This window comes from Theropithecus gelada, chromosome 1 (genome assembly GCF_003255815.1).
Source record: "Theropithecus gelada isolate Dixy chromosome 1, Tgel_1.0, whole genome shotgun sequence".
Lineage (NCBI taxonomy): Eukaryota > Metazoa > Chordata > Mammalia > Primates > Cercopithecidae > Theropithecus > Theropithecus gelada.
Genome location: NC_037668.1, coordinates 114327080 through 114350976, shown reverse-complemented (window position 1 = coordinate 114350976; position 23897 = coordinate 114327080). Strand labels below are relative to the sequence as shown.

Sequence of the window (23897 nt, the reverse complement as noted above, 5' to 3'; positions counted from 1 at the left end):
AGGAAGATTGTGAGAGAATTGGAGTGGAGTCACAGTACAGAAAGGAGACATTATAAAGGAATGGTTTTATATATGATCGTGATGGCTGGAGTGGGCTCAGGAGTGGGATGGGGCAGTTAGGTCAATCAATTCAACACTTATTTGTTGAGCCATACATTGAGAATGTTGTGTTTCTGTTATGGAGGTGAAATGTGTTGTAGAACAACAAAGAGGTACGCTTGACACATCCTTTTGATCAGGTCTTTAAGCGCTCTAGTGTATTTGGGAGTGGGGCTTGGATAGTGTTCTTTTGTTTGCTTGTTTTCTCTGCCTTATGTGTTTAAAAAAAGAAAATCAAGCTGGTTCTAGGGGATCCAAACCTTTTTTGAGATAAAGAAATCTAATGCTAGTTATTTAGTAATGAATCACATTTGATTATACTTGAAAAGTACATTTTATATATATGTCATTACTTAATACTTCCTCCAATAATTATTATGTATACCTCATATATAAATGATAAAGTTTATCATTGGAGTTTTTTCTTTAGTTACATGTTTTTGAGAGCTGAATTGCAAAGGTATTCTGTCTGCTACTCAAAGTGTGAGCCACAGACCAGTAGAATCAACATCTCCTCTGAGCTTGTTAAAACTGCAGATTCTTGAGTCCCACTCCACACCTAATGAATGAGAATCCACTTTTTTTTTTTTTTTTTTTGAGACGGTGTCTCACTCTGTCTCCCAGGCTGGAGTGCAGTGGCCGGATCTCGGCTCTCTGTAACCTCCGCCTCCCAGGTTCACGCCATTCTCCTGGCTCAGCCTGCCAAGTAACTGGGACTACAGGCGTCCGCCACCACACCCGGCTAATTTTTTTGTATTTTTTAGTAGAGACGGGGTTTCACTGTGTTAGCCAGGAGGGTCTTGATTTACTGACCTCGTGATCCGCCCGCCTCGGTCTCCTAAAGGAGAATCCACATTTTAACAAGATTCATACATAATTTGAATGCACGTCTGAGAACACTGCACATATTCGCCATCTCGTGGCTATCATATGAATTGCAGGCAGAAGATTTAATTCCGTTGTCTCCTTACATATCCATAGAAACTTAATAATACAAATTAAATTCTTTTACAGTTATAGTATGATGCTACAATAATTTATGAAAATTCAAAATACTATATTTATACATGTATCTAAAGTAAACTAAATTCATAGCTGAGAAATGCTAGAAATTCTAAGTGAAATGCATGTTCCATTTCAAGTGAAAAATGCGATGATGTTTTAAACTCTAATAGTTTGGCTTATACGTGCTTACTCACAAAGATAATGCTAGTGTTGATACACTTTGAACATAAAATAGTTAAATGGTATGAGAAGTATGGTAGAGTAGTTCATACCTTGTGGTCCATATTCTTTTAACTTTTTTCCTGCTAGGAAATTAGGAGTGAGGTGGATCCTTTCACCCTTGTCTCCACACTTGCCTATGTGCTCTGTGTAGGGTTCATCACCATCTGGAAGAGTAGACTCAGCAACCAGAACATCAGCCTGAAATTTAAGAAAAAGTTTTTATCATCACAAAGTTTCAGCAAATGAATTAACCATATTCATGCTGGAGTAAGTTTTAAACAATCACGTTTGATTTTAGAGTATTTTGATTTTAAAAAATCTGGGTTACAGGAGGAAGTGGAATTTTAAAGAAGAACTTGATATTCTCACATTTTTGTAGGTCTCGAGTTTTGGTCTCACATAGTCAGCTTTTGTCTTCCATGTTTCCGGAATCAAAATGGCAACATTTTTGAAATAAAATCGTTTTCCTGTAGCTTCAAATAGGTGTGGAGATGCCTGGGTCACCATGTCCTGGGAAGAAAAAAAAAAACATACATAACAATTGACTGAAAATAAATTAAATTATCAGTCATTCAAATTCACATCAGGATTTCACATTTTCAAAAACCAGTTATTTGTTAGGAGGGGAAGAAGAAATGTAGAAATACATTTTAATAATAATAGCTAAGCTTTGTGAGCATTTGCCATATACCCTGTGTCATCGAAAAATCACTAGCAATGCAGACTCTAGAGACAGACTCTAATCCTGGCTGCACCACTTTTTGTGGGACATTTGGCAATTTCTAATTCCGAGCCTCAGTTTTCCCATTTACGAAATGGAATATTATATTATAGTGACTGGCTGATAAGGTCGTGGTGAGGAACAAAGTGAAACGTGATGTGCTAGGAACAATGTTTACTTCACACAAGCAAGTATATAATGTTAGCTACGCATTTCATTTCACTCGCTCCTTTGAGGATCAATAAATCTTTGAGGGTGAAACTGAGACTTAGTACAATTCTCAAGGTCTCACAGCAAGTAGTAATAAAGAGAAAAAGTGAAAGTGATTTTAACACCTGCTGACTCTTGTAATCATTTTGGGATTATATACTAAGTCAAATTAAATGTAATACTAAATGTTATGGTAGTATTTGTCTATTTATTTATTTTTCTTTTTCTTAAACTTTGCCAAGGGCTGATAGAAGTATTTATTTTTTGTGCAGTGTGGTACTAAGAGTTAGATATAAGAAAATAGCATAATTATATATTTTCAAATTACACCTAATTTTACTTCTCTAAAATGGAATAGCTACAGTGTTAAATTATAAATGTGTCTGCAGATTCCCTGAGATACGTTATGACAAGAGAGCAGGGAGAGTGATAGAAGATACTGTTATAGAAAGGGGGCAGTATGTCTGTTAGGACTGAAAACTATTTGCTTCGAAAGTGAGCATAGACAGGAAAGAAGAGGCTGAAGACTGAGCCTAGTGAATGTGGGGGACCCCAGCATTCAGAGGTAGGAAGAGGAGGAGCCAGTACAGGGGCCTCAGAAGGGCAGCCAGTGCCTGCAGAGGAAATGAGGAGCTATGGGATGAGAGTGCTGTAGGGAGGAGGGCGTGATCATCAGTGTCAAGCACTGCTGAGCCGTCACTTCATATGAGGACTAAGAACTGATTGCTGGACTTGGCACCATGGTGAGCCCTTGTGGCAGAATAAAGACAGCAGCTCCATAGAGTGGATTCGAGAAAGTGGGAGGTGAGGCAGTGGAGACAGTGAGTACAGACAACAACAGGTTCAGAAGTTTTTCTGTGAACTAAAGGGGAATGGAGAAATAGGCAGTAGCTGGAAGTGGACTTCAGGACAAGACAGTTTTGTTTGTTTTAATGGGAACTATTGTACAATATTTTTATGCTAATGGAAAAAAACCCAAAAATGTAAGAGAAAAAGGGGTCATTGCAGGAGCAAAGTCCTTGTGGGAACAGACCAGAGTGACCAGACTCCATTGCCTAGTGGGGGTCGTCTTCGGGGCGGAAACACTTCATCATTTTATGGGGAAGCAGCACTTGGGGATTAGTGCACGGGGGAATCCTGCTGTGCCTCTTCCTAAGAGGTCAACTTGAGGAACTTATTTTACCTCTCTGAGCCTCAGTTTCTCCCTTCCAAATAGTGATAATAATGGTTGCCTCTATTTTTTTAAGTGTTCTTAATGATTTACATTTTTTTCTTCTAAAACTCCTGGATTTTTAACACTCACTAGGAGAGTTTAATATTATGTCACTTTAAAAAATAAAATTAAAAAATGAGCCAAGATCACCAAAAACTTGAAAAGTAGGTATAAAACTTCATATATTAGAGTATTATATTATCATTTGACTTGTGAAATGTGAATTTCCAATGTCTCCCAGGAAGAATAAGTAACATGGAATGCTCTTGTCTTCTACATTGTAATAGAAACAATAATAAGGGATCTTTGTTTTGGCATCTGTTCCAGATTTTCAGAAAATGACCTCACATCCTAATACACACTTAGACTTTCAGGCTGAGAGAAGGTTGGGGGTGACAGTTTATAGGATGGGCTAGAAATTCCTTCAGGACAGGGACAGTATATTGACCACTGGACTTCGAGTACCTGACATAATTTAGATGTTCCATAAATATTTGTTGAATGAATAAACAAATGAATGGATAAATAAAGTGGGTTTGGTAAGTGACAAACTGGTATAGAAGTGCCAAGACAGGCAGTGCGTGGGGTCCTGTGCATTGCCCAGACTCCAAAATAACCCTATTGTGTACCTTCTTGTGTGTGTGTGTGCGCGCGCGTGTATGTCTGCGTGTGTACATGGGCATGTGTGTGTATGTATATTTGATGGAGGGGAGAGAGAGTTTCTCTCTGACTCTCCCTTCCTCAGCTTGTGATGTGTACTCACCCTACTAATATTAGCAAGAATGCAGTGGATGGAAGTGATGCAGAGCCATCAACTGCTCTTGTAGGTAGAGAAATCTGGGGACTGTCCTGCTGAAGCAAGTATTTTAAAGGCTGACATAGAGGCTTCTGTCCCCACAGGGGCACCAGGGGAGAGTCTCTCATCAGCAAGAAGGTTGTTGGAGCAGAGGGAGGAATGGTCGGGAAAGGTGGCCAAGCCCTCGATGAGGTCCCTCAACTCTGCAGATCTGGCACATCGAATAGGAGGGAGTTAGGGACTCTGAGCATTCTATTCACTTAAGTGTTCTTGTTACAGAGAAGGAAATGATGGAAGCCATCATTATCTCACCCCCAACTTCAGGATCCATACTAGAAAGCCAATTTAATAATTGTAGTGAGAAGTACATATCTCAGGAAGAAAACCTCCAAGGACAATGAAGTGGAAGCACTTTGAAAGCTCTAAGCACTATATACTGTAGACACAAATTACCAGGGTCATTGAAGATGAATATGGCATCTACATTCTCCTTCTGGCATATTGCTGAACCCCACTGTCTAGCCAGAGACCGAAACACACTGGTCACATGTTTGCTGATGCCACTTCCAAATTTAGAAACAATCAAAAACTCACTCAACATTTTAGATGATTGAGAGATTCAAGAAGTCTGAATCTCCCTTTTATCACAGACAGCCTGATTCTCTTTGGGTTAAGTAGGTAAACTTTATGGTGAATGACACCCTCCACTCTGTTCCCCATCCCCTACTGCTCCAGTTCTCTAACCACACACTCCCGGCAGGTAGAGACGGTTTTCTTTCCAAACATTATCTTTCTGTATTTGCCTCTGCTTAGAGCAATGGATCTCTGGGGAAACCCCTCTGGGCCCTTGTTCTATTAATTTTCCATCTAGAGAGAGCTGATGACTATATCTACCATTTATTGAGCTCTTACTATGTACCAGGCACTAATGCATGCATTTTTAAAGTTATTTTTTAAAGTTCTGAGATAAATGTAGATTAACAGAAGACATGCAAAATATTGCACCGTATTCTTACATACTCCACCCAGCTTCCCTTTATAGGCATGCATTTTAAACTTTGATCCTCACAAAATCCAATAAGAGAGATATTTATTATTATTATTCCCATTTTACAGACTAGTCCTCTTACTAGTACAGCACTGCCTCTGGATGTGCTACAGCCAGATTCTGGGGTGGTCTTTCATAAAGCATTTCCCTCTTAGTTTTAGCTGCTTGCTGTTGTACAAGACCTTCTTCAATGCTATAGATGCCCCTGCCAGGACAGGAAGTCTTCTTCCTTTCCCTTCTGCTACGTAAGAGGTAGCAAGAAATCCTTGAAAGGAGCCCTTGAATTGGGGCTGATAAAATGCAAGGTTTTCTCCCATCAGAGGGTCAGGGTTGTTCTTACATCAGAGATTTGCATCTTGGGCTCCTTTTAGGATCACAGGGAAGGGGATTCCAATTAGGAGAATAAAAGGAGAGTCTGATACGTGCCAAGGGTAAAATCAGGCAAAGGATCTGTGCATCTCACAATATCTGTCAAATGTAGCTGACCCTGCCGTACTATAGAACTAAATTTTCAGTGACATAATCCACAGCAGTACATATCAATTTATCATTTATCAATTGCCAACAATGTATCACTCTGAGTTATATGCATTGCATTTATTATCTTATCTGACAGAAGAATCCTAATGGTTAACTTATTATTTCCATTTTACAGATGAAGAAACTGAAACTTAGACATAAAAATACATGCCAGTGTCGTACAGCTGGAATAGGGCACTCATGTTCTCTCTGTCACAACATTATGCTATGTTTTAAAAAGCATGGATAATTACTAAGAACTTACCTTTATTTGTTGAATGAGTGTTTCATCTTCTGGCACATTGGGGTCGATTGCAATGACAATGCCTTCATAGCCATTGTTGTTCAGCTGAATGAGTGAATTACTCAGGGCCCCTTCTAGAAGGTGAAGAATCAAGATGAACACAGAACTCTTACATGGCCCCATTGCTGTATATCTCCCTGTGATTTCTCTCTTTGGAAAATGTGGGTTATGAAGGTGTCTTTCTTTACCATTATATATAAAGACACACCTTTCCAACTTATCAGAGGTGATTTATCACAGGTCTTTGTGTTTTACTATTGCTTTTGTATTCAGTAGGAGAATGATAACAATATCTTAGTCTCAAATTGTGTACTTGTAAATATTTCAATTTGCCTTCAGGTGTGCCAGATGCTGGGGTAAGGGTGGGGGAGCCCACATCCGGTTCCTTGGAAGTCTTCACAGGTGACAAGCAGCTTGGCCATTGATAGGTTTGTTTACTTATTAGAAATGTTTACCTAGCCATGGACACCAACCCACCCAAAGTCACCCCAACCTCCTCCTGCCTAGGAACATCCAGACTGTTCTGCATATTCAATAAACATCTTGTAAGCCATATATCTAGTTATCCCTCATTGTGGTCTTTACCACAATGGTGGTTTTGTTTACCTTGACATAACCTCAGCACCTCTTCATGCTCCCCTTAAATAAGAAAATATTCAATTATATTCCACATCCCTTTGTACCAAAAGCATTAGCAAGTGATGTAGATATTATTGAATATTTTATAATGGAGAGTAAAGATAACATGTATATCTTACTTTACAAAGCATACTTCTTCAAGTTCCTCATCAGACCTCTGCATTCTCTATTCCATAGCTCCTACCAGTCAATAAAATTCCAATTAGCAACATTAAATTATTTTGCCGAAATGAAATGTCCCTTGGAACATGAATTACGGACTGTCAGCAGCTATATATATTCTTTCCATTTGCCAAACCTCAGGTGGAACCTCAAATTGGCCCACCATTTTCTTGTATTGAAATACTTGAAATATCTCTACATCCATAACTTCATTTGGTCTTCAGATGGTGGTAAGCATCAATTTCATCTTGTCTGTGCCTTTTCATAAAAATTGAATCAGTACTTTTTGCTAGCATAATCTTAAGCAATTAAAAGGGAAACACTGAAATAGAGTGGAAATTCTCAATTATAACGTGGTTGTCCAGATGATCCAAAATATGCTTTTATATCAAAATATGTATACATTTATTATTCATACAAAATTTAAAAATTTAGATTCCAGGTTATCTCAGGCTCCAAATATATGTGCCTGGGTTCCCTGAAAAACAGAGCCTAAGGCAGGCATATGTGCTAAGAGTTTGAGAGTTTAATCCCAGAGCAGTGAGAATGAGGGAGTGGGGAAATGAGTCAGGCAAGGCTGGGAATCATTACTGAAGGAGGAGCATTACTAAGTCATGCAATGGAGAGACCCAGCAGGTCAGCCCACAGGCACCCTTGCCTTCCTGTGTGGGATGTCTCCTGAGGGACTGTGCAAAGAAACCACGCCTTGGAGCAGCCCTTTCAAGAGAGGAAGGAAAAGCATTTGGCTCCTTATCTTCTACAGGTGATCATCTCCCCCTAGACTTTCTGGCTGTGTCATCCAGCCCTTTCAGCAGTTGCTTAGAAAGAGAGACCTCCATGCCTTGTGGTAGGTGAGGAGCCAGGGGTTACAAGAGGTTCCACCTTGACCTCAGGCAGTGGAACTGCTTGGACCTGCAAGGAGTGGATAGTGACTGAGGTGGAGCAAGTGACTGAGTGCCCAGTAGACAGATGGAACCAAGCAAGTCTGAGGAGGTTCAATAAGAAGAGTATGATACAGTTCACTCTTTGAGCTGCTCAGATTCACTCTTGTACTTTCATCATATCTAGCTCCAGTATTATAATGTGGGATTTGCATTTCTCTGTGTGTGAGCACAAGCTGTCTCACTTTTTCCCTGAGAGAAGGTACAAGTTTAATCATTTACAGAATCTCCTTCAAAGTAGTGGTCAATTGCAATCTGCTCAAATGCATAAGGCAAGAGGGTTATTGAAATAAATTGCAATGCCTGCTGCTACAGCTGGTCTCAAGACATTTATAATCTCCCTCCTTTATCACCTATTTCCCTCACTTTTGCTCAGCATTTTGGCTGATCTGTATTGTTTGCTCTCTTGTTGGGGTAATCCCACCTTTCATCCCTTATTGGGGTCTTTAGTTGTCTTGCCCTTGTTGGCTGCAGCTGCTGCATTTCCCTATGACAGGAGTCATCTGGTGTGACAGACCCAGTTTAAGTGCTCTCCAAATTTGCTTGGCATTCCCTGCAAGTTGGGTCTTGGCTGCTGGCTCAATGGAGAGTCTTGGCTGCTGCTAAAATTCACGCATCTCCTAAAACCAGTGTTTCTTCTTAGCTTTCCCCAGGAAGAGGGCCTACTTTAGCATGGCCTTCACTGTGCAGACTGTGTGGGCAGCTCCTCCATTCTCTCCCGTGCCCAAGTCTAGCTTGAAATGGATCCGCGGAGGCTTTGGCTCAGATAAAGCACTGCACCATGGCACTGGGATCTGGCTTTGTCAGAGGCAGCCCAAATGGGCCAAATAACACAAACCAGAGGTGCAGGGAGTTAGCACCCTAAGGGACAAGCTTTCACCAAAGAATATTTCCAGCATTCTGGAAGTTTCCTTTGCATTCCCTTCCAGTCCGTCCCCCCAAAAGATAATCGCTGTTCTGACTTCTATTGCCACATAGGTTAATTTTGCCTGTTTTTGAACTTCATATAAACAGAAATATGCCATATGTACTCTTGCACTTGGTTACTGTGACATAACGTTTTCTATAAGAGATTCAGCCAAGTTGTTGAATATAGCAGTAATATGTTCTTTTTCCATTGCATTCAATTGTGAAAATATACTGTGATTTACTTACCACCTGTTCTTGATGAACATTTGGACTATTTCCAGTTTGGGGCTATTATGAATGAAGCTACCATGGATGTAAGCATTGATTTCAGTTGCGAATATACAAAGAGTGACAAAGACTCCTTCCTTTGACTAAAACTTAAGTCAGGATCCTGAGTCTTCTCTGACTAGGTCTGACCTTGGGCTTCCCTCTCTGTCCTTGCAGAATCCAGTTTGAGCAAGAATCCTGCTAAGTCAGTTTAGGGAAAATCCCCACCTTTGGTATCTGACCATTCTCAGCCTCTTTCCACCATGGTCTGCCTTCAGCAATAACCCTATTGAGTCAGTTTAGCCAGACATTCCTTATCCTTGATGTTTCCTCTTAGGCATTTTTCATCCACTGACCCCAGCCTTCTCCTTGGTTATAAATTCCCACTTGTCCTTATTGGAGTTGGAGTTAATCCACTCTCTCCCCCCAGCTGCAAGACCTCCTTGCAATGGTCCTTGTACCTATCGCCATGGCCCCCACCCCTTACCATCTTTAACAAGTGTTTGCATGAAGTTTTTCTTTGATATTAGCTTATGTTGATCTCCCAAATACTTTTCAAGTGGTTGTTCAAGTTATTCCACATTCCAAGTACGTTGTACTGTCAGTCTTTCTAACTGTATCCATTTTCTTGGGAGTATAGTCATATTATTTGGTGGTTTTGATTTGCATTTTCCCTAATGACTAATGCTGTTAAAGACCTTTTTATATACATATTGGTCTTTTGTGAAGTGTCTCTTCAAGGTTTTTTTTGCACAATTTTTAATTAAATTGTCTTTTTCTTATTGATTTATGGGAGTTCTTTATATGTTCTGGATACTGAGTCTTTTGTGCTGAAAGATACATTGAAAATATCTTCTCCTAGTTTGTGGCTTGCCTTAATAGTATCATTAGATGAATAGAGGTTTTTAATTTTAGTACAGTCCAATTTAATCTTTTATGTGTAATGTTTTTGTGTCATATTTAAGACAGCTTCCCCAAATTCATGAAGATATTATACAATATATGATTCTAGAAGCCTTGCTGCTTAACCTTTAACATTTAGGTATACTGATCTATCTCAAAATATTTTTGTGTATGGTGTGAGGAAAGGTTCAAGGTTTTTGTTTTGTTTTGTTTTCCTCTGTGATAGCCAGTAAGCCAAGAGCATTTATTGAAAAGACTATATTTCCCCTACTTAATTACAGTTGTGCTTTTGTTGTGCTTAGGTGACTATAGATGTGCAGGTCTGCTTCTGAACTCTCTGTTCTGTTCCCTGTTTCATTGGTCTGTGTGACTATCCTTACTTTGATTATCTGGTAGTGTAAACTGTCCAGATTTGTTTTTATTGAAGACTATTTTGGCTACATTAGGTGCATTTCAATATAAAATTAAAAAGCAGCTTGTCAATTTCACATACAAAAAATCTGGATTTTATAGGAGTGCATTAAATTTATAGATCGATTTTAGAAAAATTGACATCTTCATAATATTGTGTATTTCAAATTATGGAGATGGTGTGTCTCTTCATTTTAAGTTTAATTTGTCTCAATTGTGATTTGTAGTTTCAGGATAGGTATCTTGTGCATCTTTCATTAGATTTATTCTTAGGGGTTTTTCTTGGTGCTATTGTAGATGGTATTTTTATAAAATTCAATTTTCTAATTGCTTATTGCTGGTATATACAAATAAAATAAATTTTTATGTATGGACCTTAAATTTAGTGAACTTGTTTAATTCACTTATTTCTAGTATTTGTAGATTCTTTTGGATTTTATATGTATATAATTATGTCATCTGTGAGTAATAACATAATGATTCTTCTTTTCCAATATTTTTGTTTCCTTCTCTTACTGGACTAGCTAGGACCTTGAGTACAATATTGAATAGTGAAGAGAATGGATATCTTTTTTCTTGTTCCTAATCTCAGGGAGAAAAACATCCTAAAGAATTCTATATTTTACCATTAAGTATGCTGTTATCTAGAGATATTTTGTAGATACCTTTATCAGATTAAGAAAGTCTCTTTGGGCCAGGTGCAGTAGTTCACACCTGTAATCCCAGAACTTTGAGAGGCCAAGGCAGGAGGACTGCTTGAGTTTGAGGCCAGACTGGGCAACATGGTGAAATCCCATCTTTGCAAAAAATACAAGAATTAGCCAAGTGTGGTGCCATGTCCCTGTAGTCCCAGCTACTTGGGAGGCTGGGGTGGGAGGATTGCTTAAGCCCAGGAGAGCCACTGTACTCCTGCAATCCTGACTCTCACTCTCACTTTGAATAGAGTGAGACCCTGAGCCCCTGTCTTTAAAAAAAAAAAAAGTATTTTTCTATTTCTAGTTTTCTGAGAGGTGTTTTTGTTGTTGTTGTTGTTGTTGTTGTTAAATCATGAATAGGTGTTGAATCTTATCAAATGCTCTTTATACATCTATTAAGATGAGTATATAATTTTTCTTCTTTGTTCTGATAACATGACAAGTTACAATGACTGATTCTTCAATGTTAAATCACTCTTACATTCCTAGAGTAAATCTTAGTTGATCATGATGTAGCATCCTTTTCAATTTACTAATATGTTGCTTAGGATTTTTGCACATTTGTTCATAAGACTGGTGTGTACTTTTCCTTTCTTGTAGTGTCCTTGCCAAGTATCAGTATCAAGGATATTCTGAGGCTGGGCATGGTAACTCACGCCTGTAATCCCAATACTTTGGGAGGCTGAGGCAGGCAGATGACTTGGGTCCAAGAGTTTAAGACCTGCCTGGCCAACATGGCGAAACCCTATCTCTACAAAAAAAATACTAAAATTAGCTGGGCATGGTGGTGCAGACCTGTAGTCCCAGCTACTCAGGAGGCTGAGGTAGGAGAATTGCTTGAAACCGGGAGGTACACCACTGCACTCCAGCATGGGTGACAGAGTGAGACTTTGTCTCAAAACACACACACACACACACACACACACACACACACACACGAAAATTAGAAAATATTTGGAACTAAATGATAATTACAATATGGTGTATCAAAATTTATATGACAAGCTAAAGCAACAGTCAGGAGGAAATTTAAGAAACTAAAAAATAGTCTTATAAAAACTGTTGCAGAGTGTATACAGACAGAATATAATTTTTTTTTTTTTTTTTTTTTTGAGACAATGTCTTGCTTTGTCACCCAGGCTGGAGTGTGGTGGAGCAACCTCTGCTCACTTCAATCTCCACCTCCCGATTTCAAGTGATTCTTTCACCTCACCGTACCGAGTAGCTGAGATTACAGGCCCACACCACCACGCCTGGCAAATTTTTGTACTTTTTGTAGAGATGGGGTTTTGCCATGTTGGCTAGGCTTGTCCTGAACTACCTGCCTCAAGTGATCTGCCTGCCTCAGCCTCCCAAAGTGGTGGGATTACAAACTGTTTTCTAATTTTCATTGTGAGTTCTTTCTTAACATATGAGTTATGTGGAAATATGTTGCTTAATTTCCAAACATTTGGGGATTCTCTAGTAGATTTATTTTTGATTTCTAATTTAATTTCCCTGTAGTATTAATATGTACTAATATAAATATTATATATATATATACACACACTAATATATTATATTCCTCTTTCCCCTGTCTCATAATCTGTTTTGCCAGGATAGTAAACAAGCTTCTGAACTCTGTTGGACATTAAATAATGTGCACATTAAATAAATTTGCATGCCATTTCTCCAACTAATCTGCCTTTTGTGAGTTGATTTTTCAGCTGAGCTTCAGAGGGCAAAGGGGATGTTTTGAGAGAGAAGGAAGGAAGAAACCAGTCAAGCAGGCAGTTAGGGTGGGTCTTCGGTTGAATTCTTTCAAACAAAAGAACAACCTGCAGACACAGATAAGGGAGCTTGCACAGAGGGGCTTGCCTAAGACATGCCCACAACCGCACAGATAAAAAAGGCTACACAGGTGACTTTCCCAGACATGCCTGCAATGGAAAATTCTGTCCGCTAACACATGCGCAGTAAGAGGAACAAAGCAATATGGAGTAACTCAAGCTAAGGGCCCACATGCGCACTAGGAGGACAGGGTGGAGCTATCAGAAAGTCATGCCTTATGCAAATGAGATACCGAGCCCTCACTGGTTTCTTATGAAAGCCTGTGCATTCAACTGTAAAAATGGCAATCTTCTGGGGCCCCTCTCCACCATTTATCTTCTTCATGTTCTTGCTTCTTCTTTCCTATGTTAGTGTGAAGTAAGATCATGCCAATTTAAAACATACTCCTTTTAGATGTTTGTTCTTTTATATTGCTTTCGCTACACAGAGCTAGGGAAATAGAAAGTAATTGCCCACTGTGCTGGATAGCTTCCTTCTTCCTGGGTCCTTGAGGCAACAGTTGTCAGAAAGCAGCTTTTTGATAAGAATCAGCAGCTTGTAGCTGAGAGGGACTGGGAAATAAAAGTGGCCACCATCCAGGTCACTCTCCACCCATTTCGGGAACCATCTTGCTGATAAGAGCTACTCATTCTAAGGGCAGGAGGGATTTTTGGACCAAGACAAGGCTTTTGATCTTTGGGAACAAGCTCTAATCACCCCCATGCCTGTGTGTCTATGTCTTTGAGTGTTTCTCTATCACCGTGTACTCTGTGATATATCCCTTTCATACCTTATTTCATCTCTTGTTTGTGCCAGATCTGGCATTAAACTTCCTGTAATGCATGCATACAAGAGAAATCGGATTTTTCTTTCTTTCAGAGCCTGCTGCTCATCTGACTTCCCTCTGCCTCTACTTCCTGTTTCCCTGCATTTTGCATTTGCAGATCTTAACACATAATGCAGCATCCACCCAACTTTGTATATATTCCATCTTTATTTTTCATGAGGTGGATTTTCTACCAGTCTTATACATCCAGTCCTCCATTATGGATCATCTTAATTTTGTTTTAAATGTCTTTTTTCTTCTCTTTTGTCTTATCAGCTTTATTTAGATCTGGTTCACACTCTTGTTCTGTTTTCCCCCTCAATAAGGTCACTTTTTCTTTTCTTTGTGTATCAAATATCCTTGCCTCTTTCTCTTCCTCCTTAGAAAGCAAGGTTTCTCAGCCTCAGCATTATTGACATTTTTGACTGAATAATTCTTTGTTGTAGGGGTGTTAGAGTAGGTAGCTAGGCAGACATGAGTAGGACTGGAGACAGACCCCCCACCCTCCATCAGGAATGTCAGGCAGCCATCAGGTGATGGTCAGGCAGTTGTTCAACTGTCTCTCTAAAATAATAATTGGTTGCAGCCAGCACCAGGAGAAGGTAGTTTCCCAATAGATAGAAAACACCTGAAGCTGGTGATCAGCCGCTTCCCAATAAGACCTCGGGAAATGGGCAGGTGGACTCAAGCATGTGCACTAAGAGGCAAAATGGTGGAGTTTAACTGGTAAATGACCTTCCTCTAGGAACACTCGACTGGTAAGGAAAAAGATGCCTAAAATGAGCATGCACACAACTTTAGTAAACATACTGCGCATGCTCCCCTCCCAAGTGCTGGCAGGCCACTGTGAATGCAGACAGCCTGTCCCAAGAAAAACATCAAGGGAGGAGAGATGCAAAACCCCAGAACCATGCCAACGTATAAAACCCTAAGTCAAAGATCAAACAGGGCACTAGGATCTCTCAGGTTGCCCACTTGGCCCTCTTTCAAGTGTACTTCTTTTTGTTCCTACTCTAAAGCTTTTAAATAAACTCTTACTCCTGCTCAAAAACTTGCCTCAGTCTCTCACTCTGCCTTATGCCCCTCGGTTAAATTCTTTCCTTCAAGGGGGCAAGAATTTAGTTGCTACAGACCCATGTGGGTTAACTGCTGCTAACAGGGGCTGTCCTGTGCATTGTAGGGTGTTTAGCATATTTTTATTTTAGATATTTTTATTTTATGTGTTATTTTTGAGATAGGGTCTCACTCTGTCATCCAGGCTGGAGTACAGTAGCATGAACACAGCTCACTGCAGCTTTGACCTCCTAGATTCAAGTGATTCTCCTGCCTCAGCATCCCGTGTAGTTCGGACTACAGGCATGTGCCACAACACCTGTCTAATTTTTTTGATTTTTTGTAGAGAAGGATCTCATTTTGTTGCCCCAGCAGGCCTCTAATTCCTGGGCTCAAGCAATCCTACCCGTGCCTCCCAAAGTGCTAATAGATGTGAGCCACCACACCTGGCCTCCATTCTCTATTTTTAATGGGTGCTAAAAAAGTCACAATGTGCATCCTTAACTTATCCCAGTCTACTCTGAATTAATATTATACCACTTTATGTATAATGAGAGTACCCTTCAATATTGTAATTCCATTTGTCACCTTTATGTTCATTTTGCCCTTATTATCTTATATCGTACTTCTTCATGTAATTAATACCACAATATATTGTTTTTATTTCTGCCATAGTTAATTGTTTTTTAAAGGAATTGGGTAAAGCAAACCAACAGCATAGATACTTACCTACTTATTTATAATTTATTTATTTATTTGGAGATGGAATCTCACTCTGTCTCCCAGGCTAGAGTGCAGTGGCGCTATCTCAGCTCACTGCAACCTCTGCCTCCAGGGTTCAAGTGATTCTTCTACCTCTACCTCCCGAGTGGCTAGGATTACAGGCACCCGCCACCATGCCCAGCTGATTTTTGTGTTTTTAGTAGAGACAGGTTTTCACCATGTTGGCCAGGCTGGTCTCGAACTCCTGACCTCAGGTGATCCACCCGCCTAGGCCTCCCAAAGTGCTAGGATTACAGGTGTGAGTTACTGCACCCAGCCTATAATTTCTAAAAACCCTTCAATGCTGTAGAGCTATATTTCCATCAGATATCATTTTCCTTCAGCCTAAAGAAATTTATTTGGTATTTCTTGCTGGCAAAAATTAGCTTCTACTTACCTACATTTTGAAAGACATTTTTGCTTGAAATCATTCTATGTTGACAGATTTTCTTTTAGCACTTTAAAATGCTATTTTATTGTCTTGTGGCCTCAATTGTTTCTGATGAGTAGTCAGTCACCATTTGTATGATATGCCTAGGTGTTTTCTTTGTATAGATCCTATTTTAGGTTCACTTGAACATCTAAGATCTGTGGATTGATAGTTTAAATCAAATTTGTTTTTTTTTTTTTTTTTCAGATTGAGAGGATACAGGTTTGGGGACTTTCCTCTTTGTGGTTGCTTCTTTTTGGGATTTCCTTCCTCAATTTGCAACTATTCTGACACCCAGATAGCTTACTTCTGACTTGTCAACCTGGGAAGATGGCTGCTTTCAGCTTGAGCGCTATCCAGATTTTCTGAGCAAACTAGGGAGAGCCTTTGGGGAAAAATTTGGTTAAATGTGTATCTCATCTCTATTTATTCTCCCCTTTTAAGGGTCATATCTCCTTCAGTTTCTATCTGCTTTTGTCAGTGTCCATTGCTTCAAGAATTGTGTTCTACATTTTTTTCCAGAATTATAATTGTTATTTGTAAGAGGATTAGTTTGATATGAGCAGCTTTACTATCAGTGTCACATTAAGTTTTAAATGTAAGCTATATCTAGGGGTTAACTCTTCTAAGAATAATTGCATAGTAATAAAAGATAAAGCATACACAACATTTTTTTTGGAAGACTTTCTGTTATTAACATACAAGTACAAAGGTACTTTTAGGACAGTCGATGGTGTCCACACAAACAGTGACCTGCTCAGTGCATAGGCTATATTAGCAGCTCTTAAAAATCCTCCATCCCTTACTTTTGTCTCTCTTCCATTGAGATTTAATCTTCCTCTACTATCCCTAAAAGAAGAGGGCAAAAAATGGGGGGATGTTCTCTTCACTTTCCAGAACAAATTTCTATCCACTACATAACAATGACTATTTTGGAATTTGAAAATAGCATCTGCCCATATTGCTTAATTCCATAGACTTCTCTTCCCTCTCTCAGATAACTGTGCATCTGGCCCACAGTCTTCCTTTTCTGGCAATCTTGGGTCAAATTGTTAATGATGTCACATGTTTTGACATCATGGTATTCCACTAGTGACCAGTGAGCACATCATAGTTTTTCATTCTTTTTGGCCAAATGCCCTATTGTTTCTTTTTTTTTTTTTTTTAAATCAGGTATACAGAATCAACAGGGCATTTACTATGACTCTGTTCTATTGATTGCTGGAATCTCTAAATCTGTGTTTTCCCACATTTACTACATCTTTCTTTTTGTTTAATATTTTCACTCCTTACAACCACTGAACAGTGTTTACCCTACACACTTCATGAGATCACTCTTTCTACACTGTTATATTTGTTTGTTACTTTAATATCGTTAGAATCCCTTAATTTTGCCTCTTATACTCACTGATTTCTGGACTTAAGTCCATATGTTCCATTCCTGTACCCACAAAATGGAAGACAAACAACAACAACATCAACAGCAAAACCTACCAGGTTTCTTTAAAGCTAGATCTGCTGTCCTGCGAACTTATCATGAAACAGTTAAATATCTCTAGGTAGAAACCCTGGCATCTGCCCACACCTTCTTAAATAGGAGTAAAGGAGTAGTCTGAGAACCTGGCTCTTCCTTTGTATAGCTTTGCCATTAACAAGTATGAAACTTTGAATTACTCACCCAACCCTCCATTTTCCTGTCTGTAAAATGAGGAAAATATTCGAGAACCTGAAACCCACTACAATCCATCTCTGTGTTTCACTAGCCCAGTTTGAAACTAGAGAGAAGCAAATTCCATGCTAGCAAGTATAATAGCGACAGAGGGAGGAAGGACTGACTGCCAGCTAGGAATTGAGCTGCAAGGGTCTTGAAGCTTTCATCTGTGAAAATGTAGGCACTGTGAAACTTAGAAAGTAACAGGCCAGACACTGGATCAGTATAAACTACAAGGAGGTGGCCTGGGTAGAGAGAGTTGCTGGTTGTTTTTCTCCCCAGCACTGGTCTGAGTCTCTCATTTAGGGCTTCATGCTGTCTCTTTCTTCCTGTCCCAATTCCCCACATTTCCCTCTCCACCACCCTAAAACATAATCTAATTTTTATTCTTAATTGGTCCTGGTTATAAAACTTAGATCTAGTCTACCTTATTATGTATATTCTTCAATAAAGTTTTGAACTCTTTAATTAAAAAGGCAAATGATTTTATTGTTCGATAATCTTTTTAAAAAATAAGAGGAAGGAGTAAAATTAAAGAGGAAAGATGATTTTTATTTCCTTGTGACCTCTATTTCCCCCTTCCGCTGCCCTTGGTAAGTAACTCTTGATGGAGAAAGGATTCAAGACTCTTATTTAACCAAAAACCAGAGCCAGCTAATCATTTCCAAAGGTTGGTATCTCTCTGCTGACCTTTTCTTTGGTTGAAATTGAATAAAACTATATGTTCATATATGTATTAAAACAAACTCAGAATAACGTCTTTTCTTCCTTAGTTAAGGCATTATAAGGGCTATAACTATCATACAGTAATACCCAAGGCAGTAACGTAGAAAGCTGCTTTGATGGGAGTAGAAACTTATAAACAAATAAATTCAATAGACCTTTTTTACAAAACTGGTATGAAGAGACAAGGGCAATACCCATATTTTTAAAGGTTGCCTCTTACAGTGAAAAAAAGATCTCTGAGCACTAGCAGTGAGATTTCATCTGTAATATATGTAACAAAATAGCAAGAGGTGAAGAGCTTTGTAATAGGGGCTTCATATATAAAATATAGCATGACCTTCAGTTGTAAACAAGCAACCTGTTCTGTGTAGATAAGGAGAAAAGAAAAATTAATCAAAGTAACTAAATGATTGCTTCACATAGAGAGTTACAATGCAGATCTACCCTCCTTTTCTCTACTTGGGGCTATTTTTCCACCTCAATAAAACAAACTTTTCTTGACACTGGTCCAACTTTACCCTTGCCTTTGCCTTTAAAGACATTACTTTAAAGAATAATTTTTATTATTTGTTCATAGCCAAAGCCTACGGGTTTTCTAATCTCCCCTCAAAAAGAATTTGTTGATCTACCATGTAAAAATCTTATCTGTATTGTACAAAAACTCAATGCATTTTAATACAGTTTTGATGTTAATTTGACTTTGTTAGTATGTTTTTGTAGTCAAAGGCCATGGGTCTTATATCTAAGAAGGAAGACATTTGGTATATTTGTTTATAATAATTTTGTTCCATTCTCTTTCTTGTCTGCTCTCTTTTTCCTGTTTAAAGTATGATGTGTCACAACTATAAAAAGGCAAATGATTCCTATCAAACCCATTGCTGTTAAAACTCCTTTCAATATAAGATAATCTCTGGCAGGTACAGGATCAGAATTGGGGGGAGTAAACAGAGATGCCTGGGCAATGTTAGATATAGCAGACTTTAAGGAGTTCCTATCCATTGCTCGTATTGCAATATAAATTCTGTGGCTTTCATGTGTTTCTCCATTTGGCTGATGTTCAGGTCCATTTGTGGAAATTTGAGGTGAGAATGTAAATATCTCCCTGATGCCAGCTTGCTGAGGATTTCGCTTTGATGTATTTACTAAAATAGCAGTGTTAAAGTCATCTTGGATATTCTCTAGACTTTTACTCATTCTTATTTCATAGCTTGTAGCTGAAATTAAAAAATAGGAAAATTAAGTCACTTTGAGTATATTTTCTAGTTTATTAGAAATTACTAATGAGAACAGCAACAAAAAGTCAAAATATTTAGAAATAAACATAACGAGAAATATGAATACAAGCAAAACTTTAAAACACTACACAAGGACTCATTAAAACCTGAGGACTTTTTTTTTTGAAAAGCAAGATTCAACATAAAAGATGTTATTTTTTTTCTAAGTTATTTTGTAAATGTTATGTGATTTTTTTTTTGTTTGTTTTTGTTTTGTTTTGTTTTGTTTGAGATGGAGTCTCGCTCTCTTGTCCAGGCTGGAGTGCAGGGGTGCCATCTCAGCTCACTGCAACCTCCGACTTCCGGGTTCAAGCGATTCTCCTACCTCAGCCTCCCAAGTAGCTGGGATTACAGGCATGCGCCACCAAGCCCGACTTATTTTTGTATTTTTAGTAGAGACAGGGTTTCCCCATGTTGGCCAGGCTGGTCTCAAACTCCTGACCTCAGGTGATCTGCCCACCTCGGCCTCCCAAAGTGTTGGGATTTCAGGCGTGAGCCATTGCGCCCGGCCTGGTATGTGATTTTATTTAAAATGCTTCATTTCTGCTTTAACTAGTCAAATTTATTGTAAATTCATATGGAAATTAAGCAATCAAATTGAACATATAAAGTCTAAAAACAGCAATGTGGAAAGACTAACTCTACCAGATATACAAATGCTAAAATACCTCAATAATTAAAACGCTGTGGTACTTACTGATGCATAAATAGACACATCAAAAAATAGGCCAAAACACATTCAGAAGTTTAGTATATGATAAAGGTGGAATTCAAATTAATGGGGGAAAAATAAAATTTCTGAATAAATGGTATTGTGAAAATTGGGTAAAAAATTTGGAAAAAGACAACGGAGGTAGAAGCCTGAAAGTTAACATAAGCCTTAGAAAAGGGAAAACAGAAAAAGGTACTCCGTCAATGTTTGCCCAAGCAAGAATAAGAAAGCCCTGAATCAGGGGACTGGTCCCAGCCTTCCTAACAAAAATAACGGCCAGAAGTAGGAAACAAAAATGCACCAAGGTTTGCATGAGTTACGCAAAAAATTCCCCGAAGCCTACTGATAAATATATGAATAAATATTTACTACCCAGCTTTCAGAAAGAAATCACTTCCAGTACTGGGAAGCACACGCTCTGTAGTGCAGAGCCCATTTCTACTAAACAGATACCATAACACATGGTGTTGATGCTTCTAGTCAAGATTTCTGAGAGATTAGTATCAGTGAGTTAGCCAGGGCCTCCTCACTCCAGGGGTAGCAACACACTGTCCTTCTGGGACTCCAGGATTTAAAGCCTTATCGCAACTCAGAGCTTTTCACAACAATCCTCTGTACCTTTTTCAGTTCTAAACCTCCAAAGCTATTTTCACTCAACTAGCCCCTGACCTAGTTATTAGAAAAGCTGTCTTATGGAAAAATAGGTCATGAAATGAGCAAACCTACCCTGGCCCTGATCAAAGTCTTCTCCAGGTGCTGTCCAAGATAGGGTCAATTCCTCTTCTACGTTTACAGCTTCCAGGTCAATAATTTTGCATGGTGGAAACACATCAGGGTGGGGGCCAGCTGGAACTCCCAGCACTGAAAAGGAGCCTCCTGAGCTGACTCGGCTAAAGCCCCATTTTTGCTCCTCCTCATTTCTGCCTACTGATTTCCTTGGAGCATTCATCTGAATATTACCTGAGACAAAAAAGAGAGGAAAAAAAAAGGCAAAACGACAAATTACAAAGCTTCTGAATAGCTTGTTCTTGACACGGTGAGACTTTCTTAAACCTTTTTTTATTTACTACATCTTTAGAATAACTGAGTGTATTTGTACAATCCTTTGCTCACTAATTCATCCATTTATTCACTCAATAAATATTTTATTTTACTTATTTTATTTTGAGACAGAGTCTTACTCTGCTGTCCAGGCTGGAGTGCAGTGGTGTAATCTTGGCTCACTGCAACCTCTGCCTCCCAGGCTCAAGCAATTCTCCTGCCTCAGCCTCCCAAGTAGCCTGTATTACAGGTGCCCGTCACCACACCCGGCTAATTTTTGTATTTTTAGTAGAGACGGGGTTTCACCATGTTGGCCAGACTGGTCTCGAACTCCTGACCTTGTAATCTGCCCGCCTTGGCCTCCCAAAGTGCTAGGATTACAGGCGTGAGCCACTGCACCCGGCCTCAGTAAATACTTATTGAGGGCATATGCTGTACCAATAATTACAGACAAAACAGTATCCCTCATGGAATTTATAGTCATGTTAATCACATTAATAAACACATATTTACAAAGCATGATAAGTGTAAGAAGGAAGGAAGGTAGGATGCTATGAAAGAAAATAAAGTGGGTCTATAATTTAGAGTGGTATCAAGGAGGTAACATTGAAAGGCTTCTTAAAGGTTGAGTAGGAACTGACCAGGTAAAGAAGAAAGGGAAGAACATTCTAGGTAGAGAGAACAGCAAACCCTGAGGTGAAAAGAGGTTTCAAGTTAGAAAAGCTAAATTAAAAGCAAAGTGAGTCATTTGAGATGAGGCAGGAGAGAAGTTTACACAGGACCTCATGGTCCAATGTGGTTTTAGATTTTAATGTTACATGCTGTAGGGAAGCAGGGAAGTGACAAAATTATATTTGCTTCCTAATAGAACACTCTGGCTGCTTGGTGTAGAATGAATTAAAGCACAGCAAGCAACAAGGTGGCCACTTACCCATTCAATAGTCCAGATGAGAGAAGATAGCAGCTTGGGATGGGAAATAGTGTAGAGAGGGGGGCAAGAAAGAGGCAGTTCAAGAGGTCTTCTGGAGAGGTCAAGCAAAAGCTGGTGATGGATATGAATATAGAATGGTGAAGAAGAGAAACCTGGTTTAAAATGAAAGAAAAAAAAAAATTCCAGGTTTCTAAAATGAGCAAGCTGGGAGGAGAAGCAGGCTAAGGAGAAAAAGACCAAAAATTAAATTACAAGGTTTGTGATTCCTGTAAAACATCTAATTCAAGATGTTAATGAGCCATTTAGAGCTGGATTTTAAGCTTAAAAAAGAAATTTTAGCTAAATTTAATAATTTTAAAGTTATGAATTTGGAGGTTATACACTAATAGATGTTATTAAAGGCATACGGATTAATGAGATTAATAAGAATTGTTACTGTAATGATAAGTAGTATTTAGTGAGTGCCTTCTATGTGCCAGGCACTTTTCTAAGGCCTTACATGTATCAGATATTTAATTTTCCCAACATGGCTATGAAGAGGGCAATTATTACCCTTATTTTTTTAGATGATGAAACTGAGACACACAGAAGCTAAGTCACTTGCCCAAAGTCACACAGCTGGTCAATGGAGGAGCTGGGTTTCAAAGCCAGGCAATGTGGCTCCAGACGGGAAAGTAAGAAGGTTCAGACTCAGCCAACAGACTCAGCCTGCTAGAAAACAAGGAGCTGGAAAAAGAGCCTTATAAAAAATTCTGGAAAATAAGAGGTAATTAAGAGAGTGAGGTATCACAGAAACCAGGAAATGGCAAAAGAGGGATCAACTGGCTGTGTTTGATACTGGTGAGGTCAGAAAGAATGAGGACTGAAAAGTAAACAAAAAGGATAGAGTCATGTTATGGAATAGTCCAAATGATTAGTTATAACTTTTAAAATACATGAATAATATTTATAAAGAATCTGCATTTTTGGAAATACAAATGCTTAGAAGTCTTTTTTGAGATTTTTTTCAAAGACTATAGCATGACATATTTCTGTTTGTCTGTTGTGCTTTAACCACTGCTTCCTATCAGGAACTATTATAATGGTGTTAAAAAGATAAATATCTTCCATTTATTTTGCATTTTTTTCTTGAAGGAAAACAAAACATCTTCAGGATCACTTAGTTGTCTGTAACATCCAAGTTCATATTTATTTAGGAACTCATTTCCTGTGTGGACTGTTTGGGCTGTTGGCCTCCTTCTTTCAACTGCTAATAACTTTTTGCCTCTTTCTCTTGCCTAAACCTCTATAGAGGAAACACAGAAGCAGGAACTGAGAAATTAACTATTAGTAATTCTGATGAAACAAGAAAGAGGTCAACATAACGACTAAAATAAAGGTAGGTATAATCTGTGGACATTACCTATTGCCTTCCTGTTACCCGCCTACCACGAATCACTGAGGACTGAAGAAACAGTCAACAAATTATGTATGGACTTAAGTGTAAAGACTTTTGAAATTTTCTTTCTCTCACTCCCTGCCACCCCAGTACACACATACCCATCAGAGATATGTACAT

The 23897-nt window shown here is 38.8% G+C and overlaps 2 protein-coding genes across 2 annotated transcripts in view; both read right to left on the bottom strand.

The window, feature by feature from the left end:
• Window positions 1–6834, bottom strand: part of CLCA1 (chloride channel accessory 1) — a 33309-nt gene extending 26475 nt beyond the window's left edge. Inside the window, exons 1-4 of the mRNA XM_025394071.1 lie at window positions 6744–6834; window positions 6099–6488; window positions 1696–1836; window positions 1377–1524 (exon numbers count right to left, since the gene is read on the bottom strand). Coding sequence (XP_025249856.1) covers window positions 1377–1524; window positions 1696–1836; window positions 6099–6260 — 451 coding nt within the window. The 5' untranslated portion in view covers window positions 6261–6488; window positions 6744–6834. The remainder of the gene's footprint in view (window positions 1–1376; window positions 1525–1695; window positions 1837–6098; window positions 6489–6743) is intronic.
• An 11284-nt stretch (window positions 6835–18118) lies between these two features.
• Window positions 18119–23897, bottom strand: part of CLCA2 (chloride channel accessory 2) — a 32494-nt gene continuing 26715 nt past the window's right edge. The window contains exons 13-14 of the mRNA XM_025360630.1: window positions 21094–21327; window positions 18119–19595 (exon numbers count right to left, since the gene is read on the bottom strand). Of these exons, the coding sequence (XP_025216415.1) occupies window positions 19153–19595; window positions 21094–21327 (677 nt within the window). The 3' untranslated portion in view covers window positions 18119–19152. The remainder of the gene's footprint in view (window positions 19596–21093; window positions 21328–23897) is intronic.